This window comes from Trichosurus vulpecula, chromosome 1, assembly GCF_011100635.1.
Source record: "Trichosurus vulpecula isolate mTriVul1 chromosome 1, mTriVul1.pri, whole genome shotgun sequence".
NCBI lineage: Eukaryota > Metazoa > Chordata > Mammalia > Diprotodontia > Phalangeridae > Trichosurus > Trichosurus vulpecula.
Genome location: NC_050573.1, coordinates 15,263,324 through 15,290,298, shown reverse-complemented (window position 1 = coordinate 15,290,298; position 26,975 = coordinate 15,263,324). Strand labels below are relative to the sequence as shown.

General features: G+C 53.4%; 1 protein-coding gene across 3 annotated transcripts in view; it reads right to left on the bottom strand.

Moving 5' to 3' along the window:
* ASCC2 (activating signal cointegrator 1 complex subunit 2) overlaps window positions 1–26,367 on the bottom strand; it is a 38,111-nt gene extending 11,744 nt beyond the window's left edge. The window contains exons 1-13 of one of the 3 annotated variants that reach the window (XM_036740751.1): window positions 26,251–26,367; window positions 19,241–19,341; window positions 11,976–12,134; window positions 10,683–10,853; window positions 10,270–10,399; window positions 7,264–7,331; window positions 6,585–6,695; window positions 4,951–5,063; window positions 4,000–4,074; window positions 2,472–2,579; window positions 1,855–1,923; window positions 1,351–1,425; window positions 171–354 (exon numbers count right to left, since the gene is read on the bottom strand). In XM_036740751.1, the coding sequence (XP_036596646.1) occupies window positions 171–354; window positions 1,351–1,425; window positions 1,855–1,923; window positions 2,472–2,579; window positions 4,000–4,074; window positions 4,951–5,063; window positions 6,585–6,695; window positions 7,264–7,331; window positions 10,270–10,399; window positions 10,683–10,853; window positions 11,976–12,134; window positions 19,241–19,321 (1,344 nt within the window). In that variant the 5' untranslated portion in view covers window positions 19,322–19,341; window positions 26,251–26,367. Of the gene's footprint in view, window positions 1–170; window positions 355–1,350; window positions 1,426–1,854; window positions 1,924–2,471; window positions 2,580–3,999; window positions 4,075–4,950; window positions 5,064–6,584; window positions 6,696–7,263; window positions 7,332–10,269; window positions 10,400–10,682; window positions 10,854–11,975; window positions 12,135–19,240; window positions 19,342–26,250 lie in introns of those variants that run through there. The other 2 variants (XM_036740752.1, XM_036740753.1) reach the window with 2 other exon arrangements.
* Between the last annotated feature and the right edge of the window lie 608 nt (window positions 26,368–26,975).

Genomic DNA, 26,975 nt, shown 5'->3' with positions numbered 1-26,975 from the left:
TCCTGTGTGACCTCAGACCCCTCGCCTCCCATCTGAGCCTCGTTTCTTCATCTCTAAAACAGACTAGCCAGCCTCTACGGTCTCTCTGCACCCTCATTCCACAATTTCCTGGTTTCTTTGGGCCCCAAAGACCCCGCAGAGGACGAGGTCCTTCCCAGCCTCACGCCCACCTCGTCCTCCTCGTCCTTGGTCTTCAGCTGTGCTGGCGCCGTCCCAGGCCACGGCTCTGGGGCCAAAGGCCCTTCAGGAGCCTTGGACAGGGGCAAGTCCTTGACAGCAGAGGCTTTCCTCTTGTCCACACCTTCCCATGCGCTCTCCACGGCCTGGAGGATGTAGGCGGTCCGGGTTTCATCCCTGTGGGCACCTGTTAAGGGCATCAGGCTCACCGTTGCCTCTGGCTTCTGTAGTCTCGGTGCCCGAGGGCCTGCATCTCCTCCTTGGGGCACATTGTCCTCCCTAGGCAGCTGAGCTCAGCGGATAGAGCAGTGGACTGGGAGTCAGGAAGACCCGAGTTCAAATTCTGTCTCAGACACTTAATACCTCTGTGACCTGGACAAATTGCTTAACCTGTGTGCCTCCCTTTCCCCATCTGCAAAACGGGAATAACACCCCCAACCTCATGAGGTTGTTGTGGGACTCCAATGAGATCACATACATTGAGTACTCCACAATCTTGAAAGGGCTTTATGAATGTTGCCTTTTTCTTCATGAGGCCGTCAGGGTCAAGTGACTTGCCCAAGGTCACACAGCTAGCATCAAGTACCTGAGGCTGGATTTGAACTCAGGTCCTCCTGACTCCAGAGCTGGTGCTCCATCCACTGTGTTGTCTAGCTGCACTGATGCTCCCTATTATTATCCTTTAGTTGCCAGGGGGTTATAACATTCCAAGGAGATGGGCAGAAATCTAGGCCATATTGGAAATGTTCAGCGGTCCCGCAGGGGCCTTACAGGAAGAACAGCTGTCAGGCAATCAGCAGGAAGCCAGCCAGCAGTGGGGAGCCAAGACAAACCCCCCATTACAGCTGTGTCACGGGGCTCTGGTGGAGCAGACACAAGACACCTGCTCCTCCCCCTCCATCTTGCTGCCAGGGAAGGGCTGAGCTGCAGGCCCAGGCCAGCCAGGCCAGCACCTTCCTTCTCCAACCAAATGCCTGCGGGGCTTTGGACAAAGGGCTGGCTGTTGGATGGGGCGTCTCCCCTGCTGAAGGCCGTGGGTCTGTGCTGCCTGCTCTAACCCACAGGGCAGGTGCCCTCGGGTGCACAGCCCCTGCATCGGTGGGCCGAGCCAGCTGCAAGGTCCCAGAGCCCTGCTCTCCAGGGATGACCCTCCCGGCCGCTGGCAAAGGATACAAGGCCGAAGATGCCTGCTGCAGCAAACTCACGTCGTCTGCCACAGGGAAGAGCTCATCATAATCTCGGAGAAACCTGCCGAGCCCAAAGTCGAGGTAACTGGGAAGGCGGGAATCTGGTCACCGCCATACAACCTGGGACATCCCCCTCCCCATGCCCCCCTACTCAGGGATAAGCCATCCCCCAAACCAGAGTAGATCAGAGGTCAGCCAGGCGAGCCCCCCACTCAGCCCCCCGTCAAACCTACCGTTACTATCATGCTCTCGAGTGTGCAAAGCACTTTGGGACTATCTTGTCTGATTCTCCCAAAAACCCCGGGAGAGAGGGGCTATTATGCCCATTTCACCAATGGGGAAACTGAGGCAGACAGTGGGAAGTGACTCTTCTAGGGTCACCTAACTAGAAAGCATCTGAGGCTGGATCTGCACTCAGGCCTCGAGGGCTCCAGGCCCGGTCCCCCCTCCACTGGCCACGCAGCCTCATGGGAGGCCCCACCATACACACCTCTTCTCCTGCAGCACCGAGCTGAAGAGCTGAAGAAAGTCCTCGATAAAGGCCTGGATGTTGTCGCAGCTGCCCAGGGACAGGAAGATGTGGCTGAGGCCAGCCTGCCCCCTCCATGAGGGCCTCAGCCTTCCACCTCCACACAGGGCCTTGTCTTCCACCTCTACTTGGGGCCCAGCCTGCCCCCTCCACATGGGGCCCCACCCCCCATATCCACGTGGGCCCCCGCCTGCCACCTCCGACTCTCTCCCTTTAGGCTTCACTGCTAACACAAGGATCTGATACAGGACAGGCCAGGGAAAGAGGCCATTGGCCTGGGCTCCTGGGCACTGCCCTGGTGGAGGATGGGAAAGGAACAGAGATGACCAAAGCAGGAGCAGAAGCGCCGCTGAGGGCCTTGGGGTCTGGCCTCACTGGCGAGTCAGCCTTGGCCACTCCCAGCCTCATGTTAAACGTGCCCCTCTTTTCTCCAGGTAACCTCCCACCCCAGCCCCTCTTCAAAAGGCCTTGTCTCCCCCTGGCCCAGCCCTCTCCTTCCTTGTCCCCCCAACCCTGAAGTTTCTCTTCATCTCGGTAAGTGTTTGCTGAGCACCCGGCATGGGTGGAGAAGGCAGTACCTGCTTTCTAAGATGGGAAGGAGGCAGATCTGGTTAATGAGGATATGGAAAACTTCCACCAGCTTCTTCCGGGAGTGGGAGAGTCTCTGCCACAGGTCAGCTAGCAGCCTGAGGAAAGGAACGAGGGAGGATACACAAGTGTGGGAAGACTCTGAGGATGGACATGTGAGGAGGTGCAGACCTGGGGGGATAAGGCACGGCAGCCACCACAGCGGGATTTGAAAGAATAAAGAAAACAGAAATGGATGGGCAAATGTGAGCAACTGCGCCGGCCCCAAGAGGGGAGAGGAGAAGCCAGCTCCCTTCCTGGCAGAGGTGGAGGCTTATGGGTGAGGAGCGCTAAACAAAACGTCAGGCTTTTGTAATGGGTTGGAGACTCTGCTCAAGTTGCTTGGAAGGGACTACTCTCTGTACTGGGAAATATAACTGAGAAGAAAACAAAAGACAGCGATCTTACTGAAATAAGAAAAAAAGGAGAGACCTGAGGACAGAAGGAGGAGGGGACGGGACCAGAGACCCGGGGCGTGCTGAGCACTTTGACCAATTGGGCTGGCGCCTGCCCCTCTGAGCCTGGGTGGGAGATGAGTGCCAGCAGCACCAGGGATTGGGCCTCGCAGCAGCTGGGAAGCCAACAACCACCTGGCTTCTGGGAGCTTCCAAAGGCCGCGTCCCGTCTAGACAGTTCTCCCAAGTGCCGTCCTCTCCCCTGGGTGAGGATCGTGCCCACCGGACCGGAGTGTGAACTGGAGGCCGGGGAGGGAAGGGGACTTTGCAAGGGATGTTCAGACCCAGACTGAGGGGATACCTGCAGAGGAAGGAGGCCAAGACGCGTCCAGAGGCTCTGAGACATGCTGTGGACAGAGCAGGGCATTTGGGGGAGACCTGGCTGGGACTCCCTGTCAGCCACTTACTGGCTCTAAGACCTTGGACAAGTCACTTCTCCTTTATGAGTGACCCATGGTCATTCACAGTGGGGACAGGGGAGGGAGATAGGGTGGGAGAAGGAAGGGCGAAGGAGGGAAGAAAAAGAAAGGGAGGGAAGGAGGAGAGAAGGAAGGGGAGAGAAGGGGAGCACAAGGAAGCTGAGTGAAGGGAGCTGCCTCTTGGGGAGAGATGATGTACCCCAGCAGACCCTGGGAGTCAGGCCTGGCTTCTAGGCCCGACTCCACCATACATCCACAGCACCATGAGAAGGCCCAGTCAGCCCTACGCCCTCCCCAGTGGGCCTCCATTGCCTTCTTTATCTCAGACATGAAGGCTCTGGGCTCTGTGGGTACCTACTGGGATCTGGAATCAGAGAGAGGACCCAAGTTCACATCCCAGCCGGGGATGAATCTTACTGCCCTCACTTGGCCTCAGTGACGGCCTCGAAGGTTCCTTCTGGTTCCAGAGCCAGTCTTGTGACCTATCAAAGGGGGCGGAGGCCATGCCCTCAGCCTCTCCCTCACTGAGCTCAGGGGGGCTGGAGGGAGATTTGGAGAGGGGGGGGTGGGCCTGGTTATCCTCCCAGCACCGCAGCCATCCTTACTTGCTATCCTCATGCCTTCTCTTCTTGATTGCAGATTCCAGCTCAGGGATCGAAGCCTCATAAAAGGAAGCCAGTCTGTGGAGGGCACAGGCTGGGCTGGGGTGGGTACCTGGTCACCCAGCCAGTGACCCACGCACAGCCCTAGCATCCAGCAGGAGCCCAGAAGGCAGGAGGGAGACAAGGCTACCATCCAACCCTCCTCCAGAGACAAGAGGGATGGCTTAGCAACCAATCGATCGATCGATCGATCAACCAACCAGCCAACTCCACTTCTCTCCCCAGCCCCTCTTCTCTCCAAGTCCCTCCCTCATAGCTTGGTCAGAGAGCCACACGGCTGACAACTCTGCTCCTGGTGCGGACTTCCATGACGGAAACACCGGTGGGAGATGTTGTGACTTGAGAGGAACAAATCATTCCTCTCCTGCTCCAGAAGATACAAAGGCTCCCTCCTACTTTGCATCTCCAGGTTGAACTCCTCTGCCCGGAGCTGCTTACCAACTTCTACTTTAGTGAGATCAACACTCCAGCCCAGCCCAGCCCTGCTGAGGGGACCTCTACAGTCCCTCCTAGCTCTAAATCTAGGACTCTATGAGTGCGAGGGCCCAAAGGGTGCCAAGCTCAGAGTCTCTGCCCTATGGCCCAGGACTGGCTCGGATGGAGCCCACAGCCCAGGGGAGGACCCTTTCTTTCTGCCATAGCTAAGGTTTAGTCTCACAAGCAAGGGAGTGTGCCAAAGGGGAGTCTAGAGAAGACACAAGCAGATTGTTTCTTCCACAGAGGCCCCAGAAGAGGGCTGGGGAAGTGATGGCCCCAAGCACAGCCCCAGGGTGGCCCTCAAGCCACAAGAGAAGGTCATGAGGCTCCAACGTGGGCAGAGTAAGGCAGAGGGTGCTCTTCCTAAAGGGCCGGAGCAGAGGGGGAGCCAAGAGCCCCTGGGCCCTGAAGTCATACCTGGAACAGAAGTCGTGCTTTTGGAAGGTCTGACAAGCCAATGGGAAGACATCCAGAAAGGCCCAGAGGGTGGTCGTGGCATCGCACAAATAGAGGACCACGTCTCTCAATTCCTGGAACCAGAAGACGACTTGGCATTAGCCCCCAAGGGTTAGAAGCCACCCCGAGTTCTGCAAAGAAATCTACGGCAGCAAGAAGAAGACTGGGGGCCTCTGCCAGGGGTGGGAGACAGTGTAATGCGATGGGGGGAGCATGGGGAAAGGAGGCAGGAGGCCCAGGCGTGAGCCTCAAATTTGCCAATAACTCAGTGGGTCTCCCAAGTCACTGTGTGAATTCAGTCTGTGAGTCAGGGTGGTGGAAGGCCCCAAACCTCAGAGGAGCATTGCCTAAGCACAGGCACCACGCTAGCCACTGAGGACTAGGTAAGTCCTGCCTCACAGAACTTCCAGTCTAACTGGCCAGTCTAGCCCACACTTCTCTGTCACGTGGCACCCAGTCCATCACCTCATCTCTCTGCATCTCAGCTTCCTCATCTGTAAGATGGGATAACAGTATGAGTCTCGGAGAGGTCATGAGACACAGCAGATAGAGGGACAGCCTTTGTGTCTGGACAACCAGGGGTCAAGTCTAACTTCTGGCGTAGGCCAGCTCTAGGATCGTAGGCAAAGTCACAGAATGTCTCTGTGGGCCCAAGGCAACTTTCTAGGACGAAAATTTGCCCAAGAGTTATCCGTCTTCACTGGTAGATGGTCTCATTTAGAGGCTCCCTACTGATGAAATCACTCAACATTTATTAAGTGCCTAGTGTATGCCAGGCACTGTGCTAAGCACTGGGGGTACAGAAAGAGGCAAAAGCCCTGCCCCCACAATCCAATGGGGAAGACAATATGCCAACAAATGTATACAAAGCAAGCTCCAAACAGGATAAATAGGAAATTACTAACAGAGGGAAAGCTCTGGAATTAAGAGGCCAGCCAGCAGGGAGGGGCGGCAAGCCCGCGGACACTCCTGGGGACGACGCTGACAGAGACCCCAGGAAGTGGAGCGGCCCCACCTCCCCCCGACCCCACACCCAAGGATGAGTTCTGAGAGGACACGGCACGGGCAGGTGTAGACGGGCTGCAGTCTGCCCTAGGGAATGTGGATGGAGCCCCCCATGTCCATGAGCTGACAGATCCCCACCTGGCATCCCAGGGGTAAGCGCATGGGAAAGCCTAGTGCAGGGAGTGAATCCATCTGCATAGCTGAGTTATCGATCTCGTGAGGAAGGCAGGACAGGTAAGAAGGAGAGATGGCGGGGACGAGTGAGAGGGAGATGGAGAAAGAGACAGAGACATGGGGGAGCAAAAAAGGAGACACTGAGGGGGATTGAGAGAGGGGAGGTGAAGAGAGAGAGAGAGACGGAGACAGAGGAAGGGAGGGGGGAGAGGGGAAAAAGGGATGGAGGGAGGAAGAGAAAGAAAAGAGAAAGGGGAGGAGAGAGAGACAGAGAGACAGAGGAGGCGGGGGAACAGCGGAGAGGGAGGGAGGGGGAGCGATCTTCCAGACTCTCAAGGAAGCAGAACGGACAGGCTCTAAACGCTGGGCAGGAATGGCCAGAGCCATGAGGAAGGCCAGGGGCCCTGGGAGCTCACCTGGAGAGGCATGGCACTGGGGGTCGTCCTGACTTTTTCTTCCAATCTCTGGGGCTCGCTGGAGGCCCCTTCACTCCGCAAGCCGCACCGCTGCAGGATGTTGCTGAAAACCTGAGGAAGGAGAGGCCATGGAGCGCACTCCCTCCATCAGAAAGCTGGTGGGAGCCAAGGGCTTGGGAAGAGCAGCGCCAGCCCACAGGATCTCAGAGGCCCCTAAGTCCATCTCCCCACTATACAGAGGAGAAAACAGACCCAGAGAGTGAAGTGACCAGTCCATAGTCACCCAGAGCCAGGATCTGAGCCCTGGTCTTCTGACACCTGCACCAAGCGGGCCGGCTGCCCCTGTGGGATGCCGGCAGAGGGGCAGCACAGAGGGCCAGCAGCCAAAGCCCCTTGGAGGCCTCGGGGAAAAGCTGATCCTGTCTGACAGGAGGATGCCTGGATGTCCACAGGAGCTGCCTAGCACCTCGGGCCCTAGCCAAACACTGGCAGGTCCTGTGGAGGGTGCCTGCCCGGCAGAGGCCTAGGGACAGGTGGGTAGAAGGCCTCTGTGCCTGCATTTGCAGGAGCGAGGCCATCGGCAAAAGCGGGCTCCACAGCCCCCTCAGCCTTACTTCCAGAGACTCTCCACCACCCCTGGGACCCCCCGCCCCCACCCAGTAGAAGGCAGGGCCAATACCTGAAGGATAGTGGGTACAGTTTCATCCAGATCATTGTAGTAACTTGACTGCTGAATAAAGATGTTTTCTAAAAGAAGGGAAGGAGATGGCCATCAGTGTTTTCTAGGGCCCTTCATCCCCTCCTCGATGGGGCCACCGGGGTAAGGGCCAGTTAGTTTCCACTGGCTCAGATGGTCCAGCATTTGGGCCAGCAATTCCCAGCAGCTCAGGTCCCTGGATGTGGGGACCCTGAGGCTGTGCTTGGCCAGTTAACTCTTCCTGGGCCCCTCTAGGGCAGGGTACAGAAGTGACCATCAAGGCAGCCTGGCCCTGACACTGCCAGGGAGGGATCCCACATGGCACTGTGCGCTGCACTAGAAACCTGGCTGTGGACAGTGCTGTTCATCAGCTGGGAAAACAAGCAGAGATAATCTCTTTCCTCAAGAATCCTGGAGGCCACCACCATGCCCTCCTGCCAAGCCGTCGTTCCCAAGAGGGAGAGATCCTTCTCTCGGCCCTCCTTGCCCCAGGTTTAGAATCTGACCCTGAGGCCGAGCCTGGCAAGAGAGGGCCTGGGGAGCAAAGGAGTGAGGGAGAGAGCCGGCAGAGATGAAATGCCTTTGAGAATGCTTCACGGAGCCCACAGTCCCCCTCTCCAAAAGCTGGTAACAGGCAGATGTGGACACCGGCAGATGGAGAGTGGAGCCCAGAATCAAATAATCTAGGGAGCCCAAGAGTGAGCAAGGCAAGGAAAATCCAGGGGATAAAAAGAGCCCCACAGATGAGCCCCTGGCGGATCCAGAGAGGATGGGGTCACTTCAGGGCCAGGCCCAGGCTTGGATAGGGCCCCACTCCATTCTGACTTTCTCTGGCCTAGGGATTCAGTCTGGGTAGCTGCAGCACTGCCCCCGAAATCTGCTGTAGGGATGTTTGGGGCTGAAGGAGGGAACAGGCCAGGCTGTGCTGGATGAGTAAGCCTCAGCCAGAGGACCCCCGTGACTGTGGAGCCAGGCCTACTCAGACTCCCCCATCTGCCACCCCCACAGGGGCTGAAGTCAGAGACGATGGAGGGCAAGGGTTGGCTCCAGAGCCCTCAGACATGCCACCTGCAGTGCCTGGCACTCCATGAATGCTTGTGATCATCAGCTGATGGGCAAGGGGTGGTGCTCGGGAGCTGTCCTGGCTCTGCCACTCACTAGCTCCCTCATCTCAGGGAAATCACTTGACTTCTGAGTCTCAGTTTCTTCATCGGTACAATGGGGAGGTCTCACAGGGGCAGGGCAGGTGACAGCAGATGTAAAAGCACAGTATAACCACAAAGAGACTGACCTGGCAGGCTAACATGTGGGCTTCAGACTAAGCAAGATCTGGGCTCCCATCTTGCCTCTGACACAGACTGGCTGGGAGACCCTGACCAAGTCACTTCCCCATGGGGCAGACAGAGCTGATGTCCCAGAAGGAAATCACAGGCCCCAAAGAACATCAGGGTGAGGAGAGGCAGAAGCACACGGAGTGTGGTCCCTCCTGGGGGCCTCAGCCCATCCTCCCTGTGTGGCTCTGGGAACCGCCCTCCCAGACTCTCTGTGCAGGTCAGCATCAGGGGATGGGCTTTCCTCCCTGGGAGCTCCACATCCCAGTGTGATCACAGGTCCCAGCATAGCTTAACCTGACTGCCATTATCAGGCCTTTCCCATCAACAGCAGTGTAATAACAACAGCAGCTGACCTCCACATGTCCATCTCTAGCTCTGCCAAAATGCTCGACAAACATTTCCTCATTGATCTTTACATAATGCTGAGAGGCAGATGCTACTGTTATCCCCACTTAGAGCTTGGGAAACTGAGGCCCACAGAGCCTGTCTGTTTCATAGGTGGGATTTGAACCCAGCTCCTTTCAGGTTCAAGTCCAGGATTCTAGCCCCTCCTGCATGACTAGGCAGCTCTGTCCGCCATGCCCTGGCTTCTGGCTCCCTGGGCCTGCCCCATTTTCTGAACATCAGGGCTCCAAGATCGCTACACTAATGAGCAGGCTATGTTGCTGTTTCTAAGGTGGAAGAGCCTCCCAGCTGCTCGCAGCCTGAGCAGTCCCTGGCACCTTCCCCTCAAGCAGCCAAATAAAGGAACCTCGAATTCAGAGCCAAGCCTCAGGGTCTCCTGGGCTACTGTGTAAATTCTCCTCTGGAAGACTGCAAAGGTCCCACTGCCCTCTGCTCTCTCTTACAAGGGAGGGCAGAGTTTTGGCCAAGCTCCATGGGCCCACCATGACTGCGGGTGATGATTGCGCGCGGCTGCCATCCACAAAGTGCCTGAAGACACTCGGACCAAAGGACACCAGCTCCCTCACACACTCGTGCTGGTTCCCATTCCCCACACCCTGAGCTGCCCCTGCCTTCTAGGCCTCCCCCGCTTTCCTCTGCTCCCCTCCCGTGATGATTTTCCTTTCCTAGTTATTACTCCCAGCACGCTTACACGGGAGGAGAAATCTCGGGAGCTCCCCTCCCCCAGAGAAGGATCCATCTCACAGTCCTCTTTAGAGCCCCTCAGATACCACAACTGGATGGAGGCCCAGAGGCCATCGAAGCTGGTCCCCAAGTCACTTCCTCACTAGAAGTTCCCAATGCCAATGACATCGCAGCTCCAGGAAGGACACTGAAGTCAGCGGTCCACAGATATGAGACAGGGACCTTGGAAGTAGCTCTTCCCCACACTGCCCCTACAGCATTCCATGCTAGTTGGGGCTTCCCTGTACCTAAGATGCGGGCGGGGAACTAGACCTGTGATCTCACCGGCACAGGGCATTCCCACAGGAGGAACTGAGGGACAGCTGCTGCCCCACAACTGAAAGTCTAATGTGGCTTGGACCTTGCTCACAATCACAGGGTCAGTACAAATCAATGGCAAGACTTGAACCCAGGCCTCTGGCTTTGAGGCCAACTGTCTATGCACTCCTGCCTCTGACTCAGTGATCTGCAGATCCTGAGACAGCCACTGGCAGCTCATCCCCTGCCCCTAACCCACTTTACTAACCGATCATCTTCTGGAGCAGGGGCCCGTTGCCCTTTCCGAAGAGCACGCACAAGTCCAGCATCTTTGGGATGTCAAAGAGGAAGTTGTTATAGAGGATTTCTCCAAAAGCACACGGGGAAATGAAGTGATCCTACGGGGGAGGAAAAAGGGCTCAATCAACAGAAGAAAGCCCGGAATCAGTGCTTTCCCTAATGCCTGCAGCCAAGAGGCCCCAAGTTCCACTGATAAGATGGGGAAGAAAGACGAGCTGGTGAGAGCCAAGGAGAGCTGAGAGCTGACCCAGATTTGTTCCTGCCCAACAAAGGCTGGGGAGAGATAAAGGGTCACCTAAGGGGGCCTGAGCCTTCGTACCCAGGGCACCCCAGGGCTTCTTGGCTGACAACCCTGCCAGGAAGAGGGGCCGACACACTCACTTTGGATTCTTTGTGTGTGGACATACGGAGGAAGGTGAGGAAGACGCTGCGGTGGAGGCGCTGTTGCATCTCACTGACCGCCGAAGGGGGTGCGGCCAGCTCGTCAAACTTGCGGGGGGCATAGCGCAGGTAGGAGTCCAGGCACTTCTGCAGGGTCTCATCGAAGATCACCTGCTCGGGAGCCAAGATGGAGGGGGTAGGCGGAGCACACCCTCCCATGCCTGAGGCCTGGGGGCTGGAGCAGGCAGGGGGCCAAGCGACCCTGGTGCCCAGCCTAAGGATGCTGTGAGCCCCAGGAGGTGCCCAGGGCAGGCCTGGGCTCAAGAAAACAGCTCCAAGGGGGAACAGAGCAGAAAGGGCTCAGGGCAGAGGACAGACCTGAGCAGACCCAAACAACCTTCCAGGACTGAAGGGGCAGAAGAGGTGCATTAGTGGAGGAGGGAGCTCCTGCTCCCTGGAAATCACAGGGCTGGTCCCAAATGGGGGAAATACCCATCTTCTGCTATGAGGATTAACTGAGATAATGTCTACAAAGAACTTTACATGTGCCACCTGTTACTATCAAGACCACATATTCTGAACGGGAAAGACTCCCAATGGTTATCTACCTAAACCAAACTGCTCATTTTAAAAACGACCCCAAAAAGTTGGGTGACGTGTCCAAGGTCACCCAGATAGTACACAGCAGAGGCTGGATTTGAACCTGGGTCCTTGGTACAAGCCCAGACCTCCTCAGAGTGCACAATGCTGCCTCCCAGGATTTACTTAGAAAACCCCAGAGAATCAACCACGAGATGAACTGAGACGACTAGAGTCTTCAATAAAGCATCAAGACACAAAATAAAATGAAAAGCATTAGCATTACTAATTAGTTTTATCATTATGACTTGTGAGACACAAAATTCCCACTGTAATTTGCTGCTTAATGTTCAGCACAATGCACGGAATGAAAACACCACCTGTAAAAACCCTCACAGTTCCAACATTCTCCCAGAAATCCAGGGCCTGTCCCAGAAGACAGTGGAAAGGCGAAGAAGTGCCTACTATGTGCTAGGCACTGTACCAAGCACTTTACAAACATTATCTGACCTGATCCTCACAACAACCCTGGAGGGAGGTGCTTTTAGGACCCCTACTTTACAGATGAGGAAACTGAGGCAGACGGGTGAAGTGACTTGCCCAGGGTCACAGAGCCACTAAGTCTCTGAGGATGGATTTGAACTCATGTCTCCTAAACCCCAGGGCTCACCCTCCCCCCGCTGTAGTGACTCCGACCAGATGATGGGTTGTTACCTGGCACCAGAACTTCTTGTGGGGCAGGGCCAGCAGCCAGTCGAGGTCGTCGGCGATGAAGGCGGCCCGTTCCAGGTACTCTTCCACCCGTGCGGTGGTGCCGTCTGCAGGTGGAGGTTTGTACAGCACAAAGCAGCGGTCGGCCTTCTGGTCTGGGTGCTGTGGGGTCAAGGAACCATGAGGGACCGTGGGAGACGTTAGTCAGAGAGGATGATCACGGGCCCAGACCCCTTCGTCTGGTTTGGCCCCTCAGCCTGGCACTCAGATCAGCCCAACGAGAAGGGGAGGGAAGGAGGACTCGACCATGAGCCCACTGCTCTGCTCCCCAAGGAAGCCGGAGGCTGCCTTCTTTAGAGGACAGCATGAAGCCACAGAGGCTGGGGAGCGGTCACCAAGGCAAGGCCCCACCTAGCTGGGCCTCCTTCAGCTCTAAGCCTCTATCCATGCCTGCCCCATCTCCTCTGCCCCATCCACGCCCGCCCCACATCCTCTGCCCCATCCACATCCACCCCACATCCTCTGCCCCATCCACATCCAACCCACATCCTCTGCCCCATCCACACCTGCCCCACATCCTCTGCCCCATCCACATCCACCCCACATCCTCTGCCCCATCCACACCTGCCCCACGTCTTCTGCCCCATCCACCCCCACCCCACATCCTCTGCTCTATCTATACCCACCCCATGTCCTCTGCCCCAAGCCTCCATCCATGCCCACCTCACATCCTCAGCCCTAACTCTTCAGCTCTCAGATAAGAAAAGTCCTGGGCCAGTGATTTCACTGATCCATCACCCATATACTCCTCCCAGAAAGGAACTATCCAACTTCAGTTCCCACTAAAGGCACTGATACACAAAGTTGGCGTCAGGGGCCGTCGAGTCCAAACCATCCCCAAAAGGAATCCCCCAAGATACCAGCCTCAACCAGTGAGCCTCTGGGCTCTGCCAGAAGGCCCCCTCCTCCACCTCCCAGGGCAGCCAGGGACGACCCCTCTGTGGGGGAGCCTGGACAGGCTACTTTGCAGCCTCCTCCGTGCCCCTGCCTCCACCCCCCACTGCTCTGAGCTTTGCCCTCTGAGGCTGAGAAGCTCCAGACCAATCCTTCTTCCCCATGCCAACCCCCATGTTTCCCCTGGGTCTTCTCTTATCCAATCTAAGCACCACCAGTTTCTAGAACCAGTCTCTCCCTCTGGCCCACGCAGCTTTGCCAGATGGAAGGTGGCACGGTGTTGTGGGCTAAGAGTCAGTGGGCCTGAGTCTGGATCCCTCTCAGCCTGTTTCCTCCTCTGTAAAATCTCTTCTGGTTCTGGAGCTGGAATTTCCCAATGGGCCATGAGACCCCTCCCTCCTTCTTCACTTTGGCTCGTCCTGCTCATGCACACCTTGCCTCACCAGGGACGCCCTTCCCCACTCTCTGATTGCTTTGGGGGCCACTGCATCCCACCATCTAGAGTTTCTATTCCTAGACTTATAAGCAAAGGGGCAACTTCAGAAGGGCTCTGCCTCAGGCACCGGCAGCAACCACAGACACAGGCCCACTGGCCCCACTCAGAACAAGGCTCTGCTTTCCCAGGGACCAGATGGGATGAGCAAAGGCCAAAGGTGGTCATCTGTTTCCACAATATTCTAATTGTTTCTTTCTGGCTGCTTGCAGTACTTTCTCCTTGATCTGGAAACACTGGAATTCGGCAACAATATTCCTAGGAGTTGGTGGACTCTTTCAATTTCTATTTTACCCTCTGGTTCTAAGAATATGAGGGCAATTTTCCTTGATAATTTCTTGAAAGATGATGTCTAGGCTCTTTTTTTGATCATGGCTTTCAGGTAGTGCAGTTTTAAAATCATCTCTCCTGGATCTATTCTCCAGGTCAGTGGTTCTTCCAGTGAGATATTTCACATTGTCTTCCATTTTTTCATTCCTTTGGTTCTGTTTTATAATATCTTGATTTCTCATAAAGCCACTAGCTTCCACTTGCTCCAATCTAATTTTTAAGGTGGTATTTTCTTCAGTGGTCTTTTGGACCTCCTTTTCCATTTGACTAATTCTGCCTTTCAAGGTATTCTTCTCCTCATTGGCTTTTTGGAGCTCTTTTGACATTTGGGTTAGTCTATTTTTTAAGGTGTTATTTTCTTCAGTATTTTTTTGGGTCTCCTTTAGCAAGTTGTTGACTTGTTTTCCTGATTTTCTTGCATCACTCTCATTTCTCTTCCCAATTTTTCCTCTACTTCTCTTACTTGCTTTTCCAAATCCTTTTTGAGCTCTTCCATGGCCTGAGACCGATTCATATTTTTCTTGGAGGCTTTTGATGTAGGCTCTTTGACTTTGTTGACTTCTTCTGCCTGTATGTTTTGCTCTTCTTTGTCACCAAAAAGAATCTAGAGTTTGAGTTTGAGTCTGAGTTCTTTTTTGCTGCCCGTTCATGTTCCCAGTCAACTACTTGACCCTTGAGCTTTTTGTCAGTGTATGGCTGGTTGTAGAGTAGGCAGTACTTTGTCCCAAGCTTTAGGGTCCAAGTACTGCTGTTTTCAGAGCTCCTTCTACTCCACTGTCACCCCAGGCTCTGTCACAGCAGTGCTCCTCCTCCCCCAAGAACCGCCAACCAGGACTGCAGTCCAGATCCAAGCAGGGAAGAGAACCTTCCTTTGTGCCCACAAAGCTCTCCTTGCACTCCCCCTCTGATCTGCTGCTAGATTCCTCCCACTGTGTGAGGCAGGGACTCAGGAAGCAGCTGACACTGGAGCTCTGGAAGCAGCCTCAGGAGCTTCCTGATGCTGCCACTGCCACCACTGCATCACCTCTGCCACCCCCAGGGCTGGTGGCCAGACTGCTCTCAACTCGATCCTGCAGTTTCCCACTAACTTTCTCCATGGTCTTTGGTGTTTGTGGGTTGAGAAGTCTGGTAACTGCCACAGCTCAATGATTCATGACCCTAGGGCTTGTTTTGTGGGCTAACTCCTGGTCTGGTATGTCCTGGGGCGGCCCATGCTGGGCTGTGCTCCGGTCCCAGCACCATGTGATAGATCCTTCCCGGTGACCATCCAGGCTCTCCTGGGCTGGAGACCTGTTTCCCTCTGCTATTTCTTGGGTTTCGCAGCTCTAGATTTGTTCAGAGCCATTTTTTCAGGTGTTTGGAGGGATTTGGGGGAGAGCTTAAGCAAGTTCCTGCTTTCCAGTTGCCATCTTGGCTCTGTCCCAGAGGTGGTCATCTGTAAGAGGGGAGTCACCCAGAAGCAAGAGGTACACCACCAAAGTGCTCTGGGGCCTAGGCTCTGTGTGCTTCTATGGGAGAAGAATCTAGACTGAGGGGAGCTAGGGAGGCCAGCAGGCCTGGAAAGTGAGGGCAATGATGACCATAAGAAAACATTCCTGCCCAGACAGGGCAGCTCTGACCTCTGCAGCTAATGCTGGCACTGGGGCCTCGAGCAGATGTTCACAGGATCCTGGGTCTGAAGCTACGATGGCCCCCAGGAGTCATCTAGGCCAAGTCCCTCATTTTACAGATGAAGAAACTGAGGCCTAGCAGAAGTCATCTGCCCTTCCTAATCTCCCTCCACATTCTCCTAACTAGACTGTCAATTCCTTGAAGGCAGGGACCCTATGCTCCCTATCTCCCCCAACCCCCCCCCCCCGCGACCTTCCCTCCCCCCACATCTCAGGCTCTGGGCACACTCAGTAAAGACTCACTGCCCAAGTGCTCTCCTGCTGGTCCTCCCCACCTCCCACAGGATGGCTGCAAGGACCGTTCAGATGCCAGAAATGAGCAAGGGGTGAATCAGAGAAGGGGCCAAAACAGCTCAGACCCAGGATGTGAGGGAGCACAGCCCCAGCACCTGGCTCAACAACATGCGGAGTCAAGGTGACGGTGTGCATCGAGAGCCTTCCAGAAAGGAGGGTCCATATCATGGGGAGATGGTAGACAAGCAAAGGAAGCCTCAGATGAACTGAGTTTCTGTGCATGTGACAGTCCATCTCCCACCTCCAAGCTTTTGCACAAGCTGTACCCCATGCCTGTGTGTTGGTAAGCAAAATGGGCTCTTAGCACTCATTTCGACCAAGTGCCCTTGAAGAGTTTGGCTTTTGTTTCCTTTGAGTAATTCAGTGTATTTCATTGAGTCTTACTAGGTGCTAAGCCCCAGGCCCAAACCCCTATTAGGTGTAAAACCTATGTGGGTGTGGATTGGCAACTAAGGTGGGGCCCAAGGTGGGGCTAACTAAGGGGAGATGCAACTCCAGAGCCAATCATAGGAGCCTAAGTTCTGGTCATTCAGGTGATGTTTGATGACATCTGAAATGCTTTAAGAAGAGAAGACAGAGCCATTTGCACAGGGCTCTCACTCTTGGTGGTGCGAGATGATGCGGAGACTCCAGGCAGCTGTAGCTAAGAGCCCTACAGCTTGTAACCCAGATGCTAGGACTTTGTTAAACTCTGGTGACTATGTATCAGGATTTGAATCAGACAAGGTCTGTCTGTCGATGTTTGTAATTTGTTTGTATTTTGCTCTGAAGTTCAGGGTGCTGGCTTTTCCCCCTGACCTAGGTGAAGGTGAATGGTATTTGTATGCCAGATTAAAGTAAGCTTATCAACCCCTTAACAGTTGCTTTCCTTAGTAAAGCAGATCAAAAGAACCTGGGCTTTGGCAGCTTGCAGCGTTCTTGTTGTTGGGCTCGTGTTGGTCTTTCACCCCTACAATAGCTCCTAGCCGGATTTTTGAAACAGCCTGGCATGCTCTCCCTACTCACTTCAACCTCTTAGAATTCCTAGCTTCCTTCTAGAGATGTCCCAGAGAAGGTCTCTCTTATTCCTTCCGGTTACTTTGTATCCATTTCTTATCTCTTTCTTGGCATGCATGTTACCTTTCCCAGTAGAACAGAAGCTCTCTGAGGGCAGGGTTGATTCCTCTTTTGTCTTTGAGTCCCTAACTCCCAGCACAATGCCTGGTGCATAGCTGGTATGTAACTAAATGCTGGCTGAACTTTGCTCACCTGATGCAGACTGAGATGAGCAGAATCATCGAATGAGACTACAACACACAAAGGTCACCAGAAAGAGGCCAAAGGCCACCGCGTAAAAAGGAGGCAGAGAGATAGGGGGCCATGAGGGCAGAAAGGTGCCTGCACCATAGACTGTGCCTGGTTTGGTTGAGCTCTGTCTTTGTTACAAGGGAAGGTTCACCTCCAGGGGCAGGGCCCATAACCAGAAATGCCCACGATGTAAAAGCCATCACAAGATGATCCAAGGAAGCCAGAGAGAGGGCAGAGAATGGGAACCAAGCCCTGGTTCCCAGCCCTTTTCTGAACTGCCTATGAACAGGGAAGCTCGGGCTCTCGTGGATCAGATGAGTAGCCCTCAGGAAGTTAGGCCCAGGCCTGCCCCTTTCAGGCAGCCCCCCCCGCCGTTGGTCTGAGATGCCCAGCACAGCTCATCAGTCAGTATGTTCAAAACCCCACTATTCTTCAGGTAATCGCTGGGACACCCCCTAGCCCAGCAAGATCAGGGGTGGCTCCGGCCTTACAGTCAGCATCCCTGTACACATGAGACGGTCCTGGGCTGAAAACCACTCACCAACCCACCTATGAGCCAAGGTGTTCCCAGGTCCAAGTCTCTCTGGTGCTCTGGTCCTATAATTCTGGACATGAGCCATTGGAATAGGTCTAAGACTTAACATGACTGAAATGTAGACCCCTGCTAAGAAAAACTTCTCGATTTTCTAGCCAAACTGGCCCACTCACTGGTCCCTGCACATCACACTGTCTCCAGTCCCCAGGCTTTTGCACAAGCTGCTGTCCCCCATCCCCGGGATGCCCCCACAATCAGAATCACAGAATGGAAGAGCTGGAAGGGGCCTCAGCAGCATCTTGTCCAGCCCATACCCCAAAGGCATCTCCACTCTGGCATCCCTGCCAAGTGGCCATGCCCCTATGAGGAAAGGGAGCCTGCCAGTCCCGCAGGACCCGTCACTCCCCCTCTGAACAGCCTCTGGGATTTCCACTCACAGCTCCTGGTGCTGCCTTCTCTACAAGATATCCCTTCACAACGCCTCCAGGCTAAATCAACTCCTCCCTCCTCAGATAATACAGGCCACCTCCTCCTCCTTTAATCAACCAGCCAGTCCTTATGACACCATACCTACTACATGCCAGGCCATTCCCGGTGTCTAAGGCTGTCCCCACAGTACACATCATCTACCCAGTTGAGTCCCAGGTGATCTCTGTGGGCTCCAGACCCACACTGCCCTACCTGGACATCTTGGGCATCTCAACATGAATGTCCTGGACATACCTCAAATTCAGCACGTCTCCAATGGAGCTCGTTCTCATTCTCCTCCAAACACGTCCTCTGCCTCACCCTGCCCCCCTCCTGGTAAGGACATCACCATCCTTCCAGAAACCCACGCTCAGCCTCCCTCTCCTTCCTCTTCCTAACATATCCATCACCTTGGCTCATCAGTTCTATCCCCAACACCTCTCACGTCATGCCCCTTCTGTCCACACAGAGACCACCACCCCCAGGCCGGCCCTTGTCACCTCTCCCCTGGACAACAGCCTCCCCATCAGTCTCCCTGACTTCAGGGAGACCACAGGTTCAACCAGGATCTGAGAAGCTCAAATTGCTCTGTACTGCCTCTAGGATCAAACCAAACCCCATGCTTGGCCTTATACACATCACTCCCTTTCACACACTCTTCCATCTGGCCAAACTGGTCTTGGACCCACATTCTACCTCCCATCTCCATACTTTTGTATATACCGTCCCTTGTGCCTGGAATGCCCTCCCTCCTCATCTTTTCAATGCTCCAGCTTTCTTCAAGGCTCAGTTCAACTGCCCCCTCCTACGTGAGGTCTACCATGTTCCCCACCCCACCCATGGCTCCCTCTTCCCCAATTACATTGTATTTACTTTGCATATATTCATATATACACAAATGATTTCTCCCATTAGAGTGCAGGCTCCCTGAAGGCAGAAACTGTTTCACTTCTGTCTGTATTCCCAGCACCTAATCAATGGTTTTCGATTGTTATATTCAGAATCTATTTCCCAGCAAAAACATAAACTCCTTAAAGAAAAGACTATCTCTGTCTTTATATTCCCATTGGCTAACAAACAGGGCACTTGGCCGATGCACACTAGGTTGAGCGCTTGGTTAGGTCCAGCTAATGGCTGACCAGCCCTCCCCCTCCCCCCCATATGGATAAATGCTGGTCATGAGGCTTTTACTTATAAACTGGCATGATGCTAAAGGGCCCCAAGTCACCCCGCTCACCAGAGCTGGCACTGTCCTCAGCTTGCCCGTCTTTGGATCCTTTTCTGTGATCTGTAGTTCATCCAAGGGCAATGCAGGCATTTTGCTGGGGTCCCCTCCTCCTGAAGGCAAACAAGAAAGAACAAGAGAGGTCAGCATGGCATGAGGCACCCTCCTCTTCCTCCCAAGACACCTACTGTGAGAGGTCTGAGAGATTAGAAAAACAAGCCCCTTGGAGGGTAAGTAACTTGCTCAATGCCCTGCAGGCAGAGGCAGATCTAAACAGGACAAGCCAAGCCAAGTGGGCAGCTAATGACTTTGTCATTAAATGCTTCAATTACATCATGCTTCAAAAGGTGGAGAATGCCTCTAGAGGAAATCCAATTCTGGGTCTGACTGGTGCCAATAAGGAGGCATTGTTTGTTTGTTGGGGTATAAATGAAGGAAACCTTGCAGGGAAGCAACCTTTCCATTGTAAAACTTAAGAGAAAGGAGAGAAAGCTCAAGCTGAGTCTCAAATGTACCCTAGACTTCAGGAATCTCAAAAGAGATCAGAGAAAGGCTGTGTGGCCTCAAATTCTATACAGCCCCCTCTAAAGATGAAATTCTGAAGATACACAGAGGAAACAACAAGGAGTTGATAAAGAAGGCAATGCAGATATGAAAGGAACTCACCGCCCCCCCCCCCAACTTGGACTTTAAAAAGACACACAGAGCAGATGCAAGCAAGGGCATAGAATGGGAGCCAAGTGCCCAAAGCATGGCATGACCTCATACAAGGGCAACAAAGAGGCTGTTGGGGGCTTTTCAAGACTATACGGAAGAAAAGGATTAGAGCAGGGACAAAGCAAGTCCCCTAGGTCATTCTTGTGGAAAATATGGCGAGAGGCAGAATAGAAGAGAGTATATTCCAATAGATTCAGAACTAGCTGAATAGCCGGACTGAAAGCGCAGTCATTCCTGGTTCAGTATCAACTTGGGAAATCTTGAGTGGAGTGCCCCAGGGATCTGTGCTGGGCCTTCTACCGGTTACCCTTGTTATCAATGACTTGGGTAAAGGCAGAGAGGGCATTATACTTTTTAACTTTGTAGAAGGGGATAAGTGGATGACAGACAGGATCCAAAAAAAGTTCAATGGGCTAGAACACTGGGCTAAATTTTAAAAGATTAATAAACACGGATAAATGAATCAACTTACATTTGGGTACAAAAACCCTACTTTAGAGGTTTAAAGACAGGGTGGCTAAGCTAGTTACCCATTTGTCTGACAAGGATCTGGGGGTCTTAGTGGAGTAGAGGCTCAATAAAATAATGTGATAGGGCAGGAAAGATAGCTGTCATAATGTCTTGGGCCACATTGAGAGGCACATATGGCGGCCCATGAAGGTGATCAAATCTTATCTGGATCGTCAGGCTCAGTTCTGAGATCGTTGGTGAGCTAGAGGGCATCCAGAGGACCAGAGCGATGAAAGGTCCTTGGACTGTGCCGTATGAAAATTGATTGGGGGAACTAGGGATATTTAGCCTGGAGAAGACTCAAGGGGATAGGATAGTTGTATTTGAAAGGCTGTCTGTCACAGGGAAGAGGGACCCAACTTGCTCTGTTTGGCCTCAAAGAGCCTAACTAGACCCCGTGGGGTGGCAGTTGCAGGGAGGCCATTTTGGCTGGATGATAAGAGAAACTTTCTAACAGCGTGAGTGATAGAACAGGCGGCCTGGAGAGACTAGTCACTTGCTGGGAATACAGCAGAAGGTATTCCTGGCCCAGTGAGAAATAATGCAGGACCAAAAGAAACTGGAAGGCCTCCAAGGGCCCAGGTTCAAATCTCAGCTCTACAACTTAGCCCCTTCATGACCGTGGCTAAACTACTCTTTAATAGCCTCTGGGCCTGCTTTTATAAAACAAATGTGTCTGGGCTCAGGCTCTAAATCTATGATCCAAGGTATCTCTGGGGTCCCTTGTAATTCTGAGCCTTTGATCCTTGATAGAGGGCTGTCAGAAAGATACAGACCCAAAGCATACACACACAGGAGCAACGGACACAGACCGGCTGCCACCTACTCCGGAGGATAGCCCGGCTGGGCTTACAGGCCTATTAAAGCCCTGCATTGCTCAGAGATAGGCCTGTGTGAATAGAATTTCACTCATCTACAAAATGAGGGTGTTGGCCTAGGTGGGTTCTTGAGTCACTGCCACCTGCCTTAATGTTGGCCTCATTTATATATCTGGGCATTCCAGAGGGGGTGAGGAGTCGGTTGCATGTCAGGAAATGATTACAGTGGTTTTTTTTAAAAAAAAGATTTAAAGGGCTTTATGGAGGGGAAAGGGAAGAGGGGGGAAGGGAAGGTTCCAGCTCTCCCAGGATTTATAAGCTATCATAAAGCTAGAGGACTAGAAAGAGACCTTAGCAGCCGAGTCCAATCTCTACCAGAAAAAGAATCCCAGTTACATCACTCCCAAGAAGTGATCCTCCAGATTTTGTCTGATTTTGTCCAAGGAGGGGGAGCTCACCACCTCCCCCAGGCAGCCGAGCGTACCAGGAGACAGCTCCCACGGGCAGGAAATGTTTCCTGACACCCAACTCCAAGTGGACCCTGCAATGTCTGCCCATCGCTGAGGCCGAAGGAAGCAAGTCTACTCAAAGGATCCCAGGATTGGCGCTGGAAGGGGCCTCAAAGGCCAGAGTTTAGACCAGGCATTCTTCATGCGGGCTCTGTGAACTTGTCTTAAAAGACATTCTCATGTCTGTATTTCAATATGATCCATTTCCTTTGTATGGATTTTATTTTATGTACGTAAGAGCATTCTTCTGCACAGGCTTCACCAGACTCCCAAAAGGGCCCATGACACAGAAGTGGGGAAGGATCTCTGTTCTAGCTGTCAGTACCTTTCTCCCTCTTCCCCATCAAAATGACTGTGGATCATGGGGCCTCACAGCCATCTAGTCTAACATCCTTCTTTTACAGATGAGCAGGGTGAGGCCCAGAGAGGATTAGCAGCGTGTGCAAGCCAAGACTGGAAGCCTGATTGTCTGACTCCAAAGCCGGTGGTGTTCCCATTTACATGTACATGTAAACAGGTATGTGTACACAGGTACATGTAGACAGCTCCGAGATCCCCCGAAACTTCTCTTTCTCCAGGGTAAATGTTCGTGGTCCCTCCAGCCACTTCTCAAAGGACATGACTTGAAGGGCCCTGGTTGCCCTCCTCTGGACCAGCCTGGCAATATCTTCCTAAACCAGGATGTCCAGAACCAAACCCAAATGTCCTTACACGGTCTAAGCAGGGTCACTGGGGCAGAACAGAAGAAGTCCACCTGAAACAACTCTGAAAACAGTAACCAACTGGGAGAAGGCCCTCTATGAGCCTCCAACAGGAATGAGAATTACTGGGGTTCAAGAGCCAACTAGGAGAAGGCCTTCTACGAGCCTTCAAATGCTCTAGCAATGTGAGTTACTGGGGTTCATAAGCCAACAGAGCAGGGAGAGGTTGACAGGACTCTGAGATGGATGGGGTTCACCCTGATATCTTGGCCTTTAGTTTTCCTCTTTATGAAATGAGGGCATCACCGCCCATACAAAGCAACCCTTTGTACTTTTATGAAGATGCTGATCATCAACATCGGGACATTGGGACTCTGGCCTGTTGTCTCCAGGTCTCAAAGCCAGGACTCAAAGGTCTCAAAACAGTCGCTGGAAGCTGAGAGGCCATTCCAGCAGGGCTTTGTAAGAAGCCAGAGCTGGGCGGAAGGGTGCCCACTGCTTTCAGTACACACAAGAAATAAAAGTACTCACTAACAGTCCTGTAGAAGACAACAGACATGAGCCCACAGCAGCATGGTGTAGTGAGAGAGCTCTAGGTTTGGAATCAAGTAAACCTGTGTTCCAATCCTGCCTTAGGCATTTGCTAGCTGTGTGACTCTGGGTAAGCCACAGAACCATTTTGTGCCTCAGTTTCCACATTTATAAAGTGAGAAGGCTGGACCTCGTGACCGATGAGATCCCTACCAGCTCTCTCTGTGTGATCCTATGACCCAAGGCGGCAGCACTGGTGGTAACTGCAGGGTAATTAATGGAGATGGCAGCTTCCCTGCTCTCAAGGGACTTATGTCCAAAGCACCTGAGGCAGGAGTCTATCACCTGGGGAAACCCCTCTAAATCCCAGATGCTGCTCTCCCAATGCAGTCCGCTCCCATTGCTGGTAACATTGCCAGCCTCCCCATGGTCCACTCCCTGCTCTGGGCTCCAGGAAGCACAAAGTGTGATGGGAAAGAGGATTCGATTTGCAACAAGACCCAAGTTCAAAGTCTGGCCCTGTTCCCTGAATGACGTTTGCAAGTCTATTCACCTCCTTAGACTTTTCTCCTCATCTGTATGATGGGGATAATGCCTCCAGGGTCACATTGATGAAATGGAATGACCCATATGCCTTTCAGCGGTTAAGACAGTGGACCCCTCCTTTGACAGGCTTCCTCCATAGGGGTCTCTCCCTATTTCTCCTTCCTCCTCTCTGGGCCTGCTTCCTCATCTGTAAGGTTAGAGCTTTGGAGTAGACAGACCCTGAGGGCCCCTCTTGCTTCCTGAGCTGTTGTAACCTCCTCCCAAGGCAACAGCACAATGCCTGGCACACAGTAAATGCCAAATAAACACTTGTCAATTGGTTGATTGACAGAGAAGGCAAGAGGCAGCAGGATGTAGCAGAGAGGGGGCTGGCCCGGGACACAGGAAGATTTCTACCTGTGACTCATATGAGTTTGGTGGGAGAGTCACCTAATCTTAGTGCCCTGGGCAACTCAATGAGAAGAGGCAGAATGGGTGACCATTTGCACCAGTGGAGTGAAATTCCAAGCTGGGAATTCTCCAGGCCGCTGAAATCAAAGGCAGGTCTGGACTAAACAAAACAAAAACCACAAGCTTACAAGTCATTGAGCTAACGTGGATACAGAAACAATGCCTGCAAATCACTTACAATCTGCTGGAAAGGATCCCGACATGTACAGAGAGAAGTCTAGAGAAGGCCATTGGAGGAGAGTGGGGAAGAGATTTCATGAAGGTAAAAGCAGAAAGGAGCCTTGAAGATCCAGATCTGGAGAACAAGGGCCCCCTTCTCCCCCGGTGCAGGCCCTCATTGCCTCACACCTAGACTGGGGAGTCTGCTGCCTCTGCCCCACTCCAGGCCAAAGTGATCCTCCTAAGGTACAGATCTGACCACAGCACACTCCTGCTGCAGAAACTTGTGTGGCTCCCACCCCATCCAGAAGCAAAGACAAAGATCCTGTCTGGCATTTCAAACTCTTCACAGACTGGCCCCTTCATTCCTTTCTATTCTTATGTCTTATACCCTCCTACCCTACACACAGTCTCTTCAGTCCAGGGACACTGGCCTCCTAGCTGTGCCTCAAACAAGACACTTGTTCCTCTAGCCCAGGCATTTTCTCTGGTTGTCCCTCAGGCCTGGAAGGCGCTCCCTCCTCATCTCCACCTCCTGGCTTGCTTCAAGCTCCAGCTGAAATCCTACCTTGTAAGAAGCCTTTCCTGACCCCCCCTTAATTCTAGTGTCTCCAGTACATCTTGCTTGTCCATGGTTATCTGCATGTTGTCTCCCCCATAAGACTAGGAGTTCCTTAAGAGCAGAGTCTTTTGGCTTTCTTTATATAAGAGGCACTTAATGTTTACTGGCTGACTGAGAGTCTGAGACGAAGAAGAAAGGCATTCCAGGCATGGGGGGCAGTTCTTCAAGGCAGGGGATGGCAAGAAGTCTTCTGTAAACAGCTGGTGGTCCAATCTGGTACAAGGGAAATGCTGCCTCGTAAAACTACCCTCATTTTTATAGCACCTTAGGCACAAAAGCACTTTCCTCACTACATCTCTGGGAGTTAGGTCAAGTTCAAAGAACATCATCTTCATTTTACACATTGAGATTTGAGGCCCAGAGGCATGAGAAGGGTCATGCCCAAAGGTTCACATCTAGTAAGTGCTACAATAGGGGTGTGAACCCCGGAAGTTCTGAATCCAACTTCCATTGTAGTAGGATGTAATAATAAGTATTGACTGACTGAATGAGGAGTGGGAGTCTGGGAAGGATGATCTGTAAGGGCCTTTCCCACTCTGAGAGTTACTGGGTTGGGGGCTGGAGTAACCCTTGGAGAAACTGAAGGGGTTCTAGGGCCTCCTCTTCTCTCTGTGTTTTTACTCTCAGTCCCTTCTCCTCCATTCTTTCCCCATTCATTCCATTCCCCCACCTTCCCTTTCTCCAATTCATTCTGCCTCCCCCCAACTCCATTCTATCTCCCCCCCACCCCCCCTCCACTCTCTTCCATTTCATCCCTCCTCCGGATCTCCCCCCATTCTGTTCTATTTCCCTTTTCACTACCAATTCTGTCCCCCTTTCCTCCCTTCCTCCTGTACCTAGTCTATTTCCTCCTTTCACCCTACTCTGTTCTATCCCCCCTCCCCTCTCCTCCACTCCATTCTATCCCCCCTCCCCTCTCTTCCACTCCGTTCTATCCCCCCTCCCCTCTCCTCCACTCCGTTCTATCCCCCCTCCCCTCTCCTCCACTCCGTTCTATCCCCCCTCCCCTCTCCTCCACTCCGTTCTATCCCCCCTCCCCTCTCCCTCACTCCGTTCTATCTCCCCTCCTCTGTTCCCCTCTTTTATCTCTCCCATTCCATTCAATTTCCCTTTCCCTTTCAAATCCGTTCCCCTTTCCTCTGTACCGACTCTAGTCTATTTCTCCCTCTCCCCCCACCCCTCTCTTCTACTCCATTCTATCCCCCACCCCTCTCCTCCACTCCACTCCGTTCTATCCCCCCTCCCCTCTTCCACTCCGTTCAATCCCCCCACCCCTCTTCTCCATTCCATTCTATCCCCCCTCCCCTCTCTGCCCCGGGTTCTAGCCCCACTCCCTTCTCCCCCCACTCCACACCACTCTATACCCTCTCCCTTGACCCCATCCCTCCATCTCTCTCTTCACTCTATTCCTTCCCCCGGCCGGAGTTCTCCTTTCTCTCTTCCCCTTCCATTTACCCACCCCCTGTAGAGGCCGAGTTTGCCTCCTGCTACCGCTCACGCTCCCGGCGCCGGTTGCCGGTCTTCGGTGTGACAGCTTAGGGCAGTGCCGCCATTTCCGGGGTCACGGAACTACGGCGCAGGTGCAGACAGGAAGAGTTCCGGAAGCCCCGCCCCCTCCGGGGACTGCTTCCTTCCCCTACCTGCCTCGCCAGGCCATGAAAGCCCGCCCCCTGCCACGAGCCTAACCGTTTGGACCACGCCTCCTGCCTCCCAACTCCCGGTGCCCATCCTCAGAACGGAAAGTGAGCATGCGCAACTCCGGGGTGGGGGCGGGGCATGCGCTTGGCATTCAAGAGAGTTTTATCTTGCCGTAAGTTATCTGGGAAAGAGCTTTAGATCCGCGGGAGGGGGAAGGGGAAGGGGAAGAGGGCGTGGGGAGGCTTTGTGTCTCATCCAGTGATTGCAGCTTTACTGATGAGTTTTCCCCATTTTACGGTGGAAGAAACTGAGGCTTCATGAGGGGAAGAGACTGGCTCGAGGTCACCCGTTCATCAACAAACAATAATAATAATAATAAATCATAACTAACAATTGCGCGGCACTTTATTTGTGTGTGTGTGTGGGGGGGGGTGAAATGGATGCTTGGCCCCCGACAGACCCTGGCTCCGACCCTTTCCAGAATCTCAGAATGGGGAGGGGACCCAGAATTCCCTGGACGACTCTGTGGCTGCTAAGTGGACAAAT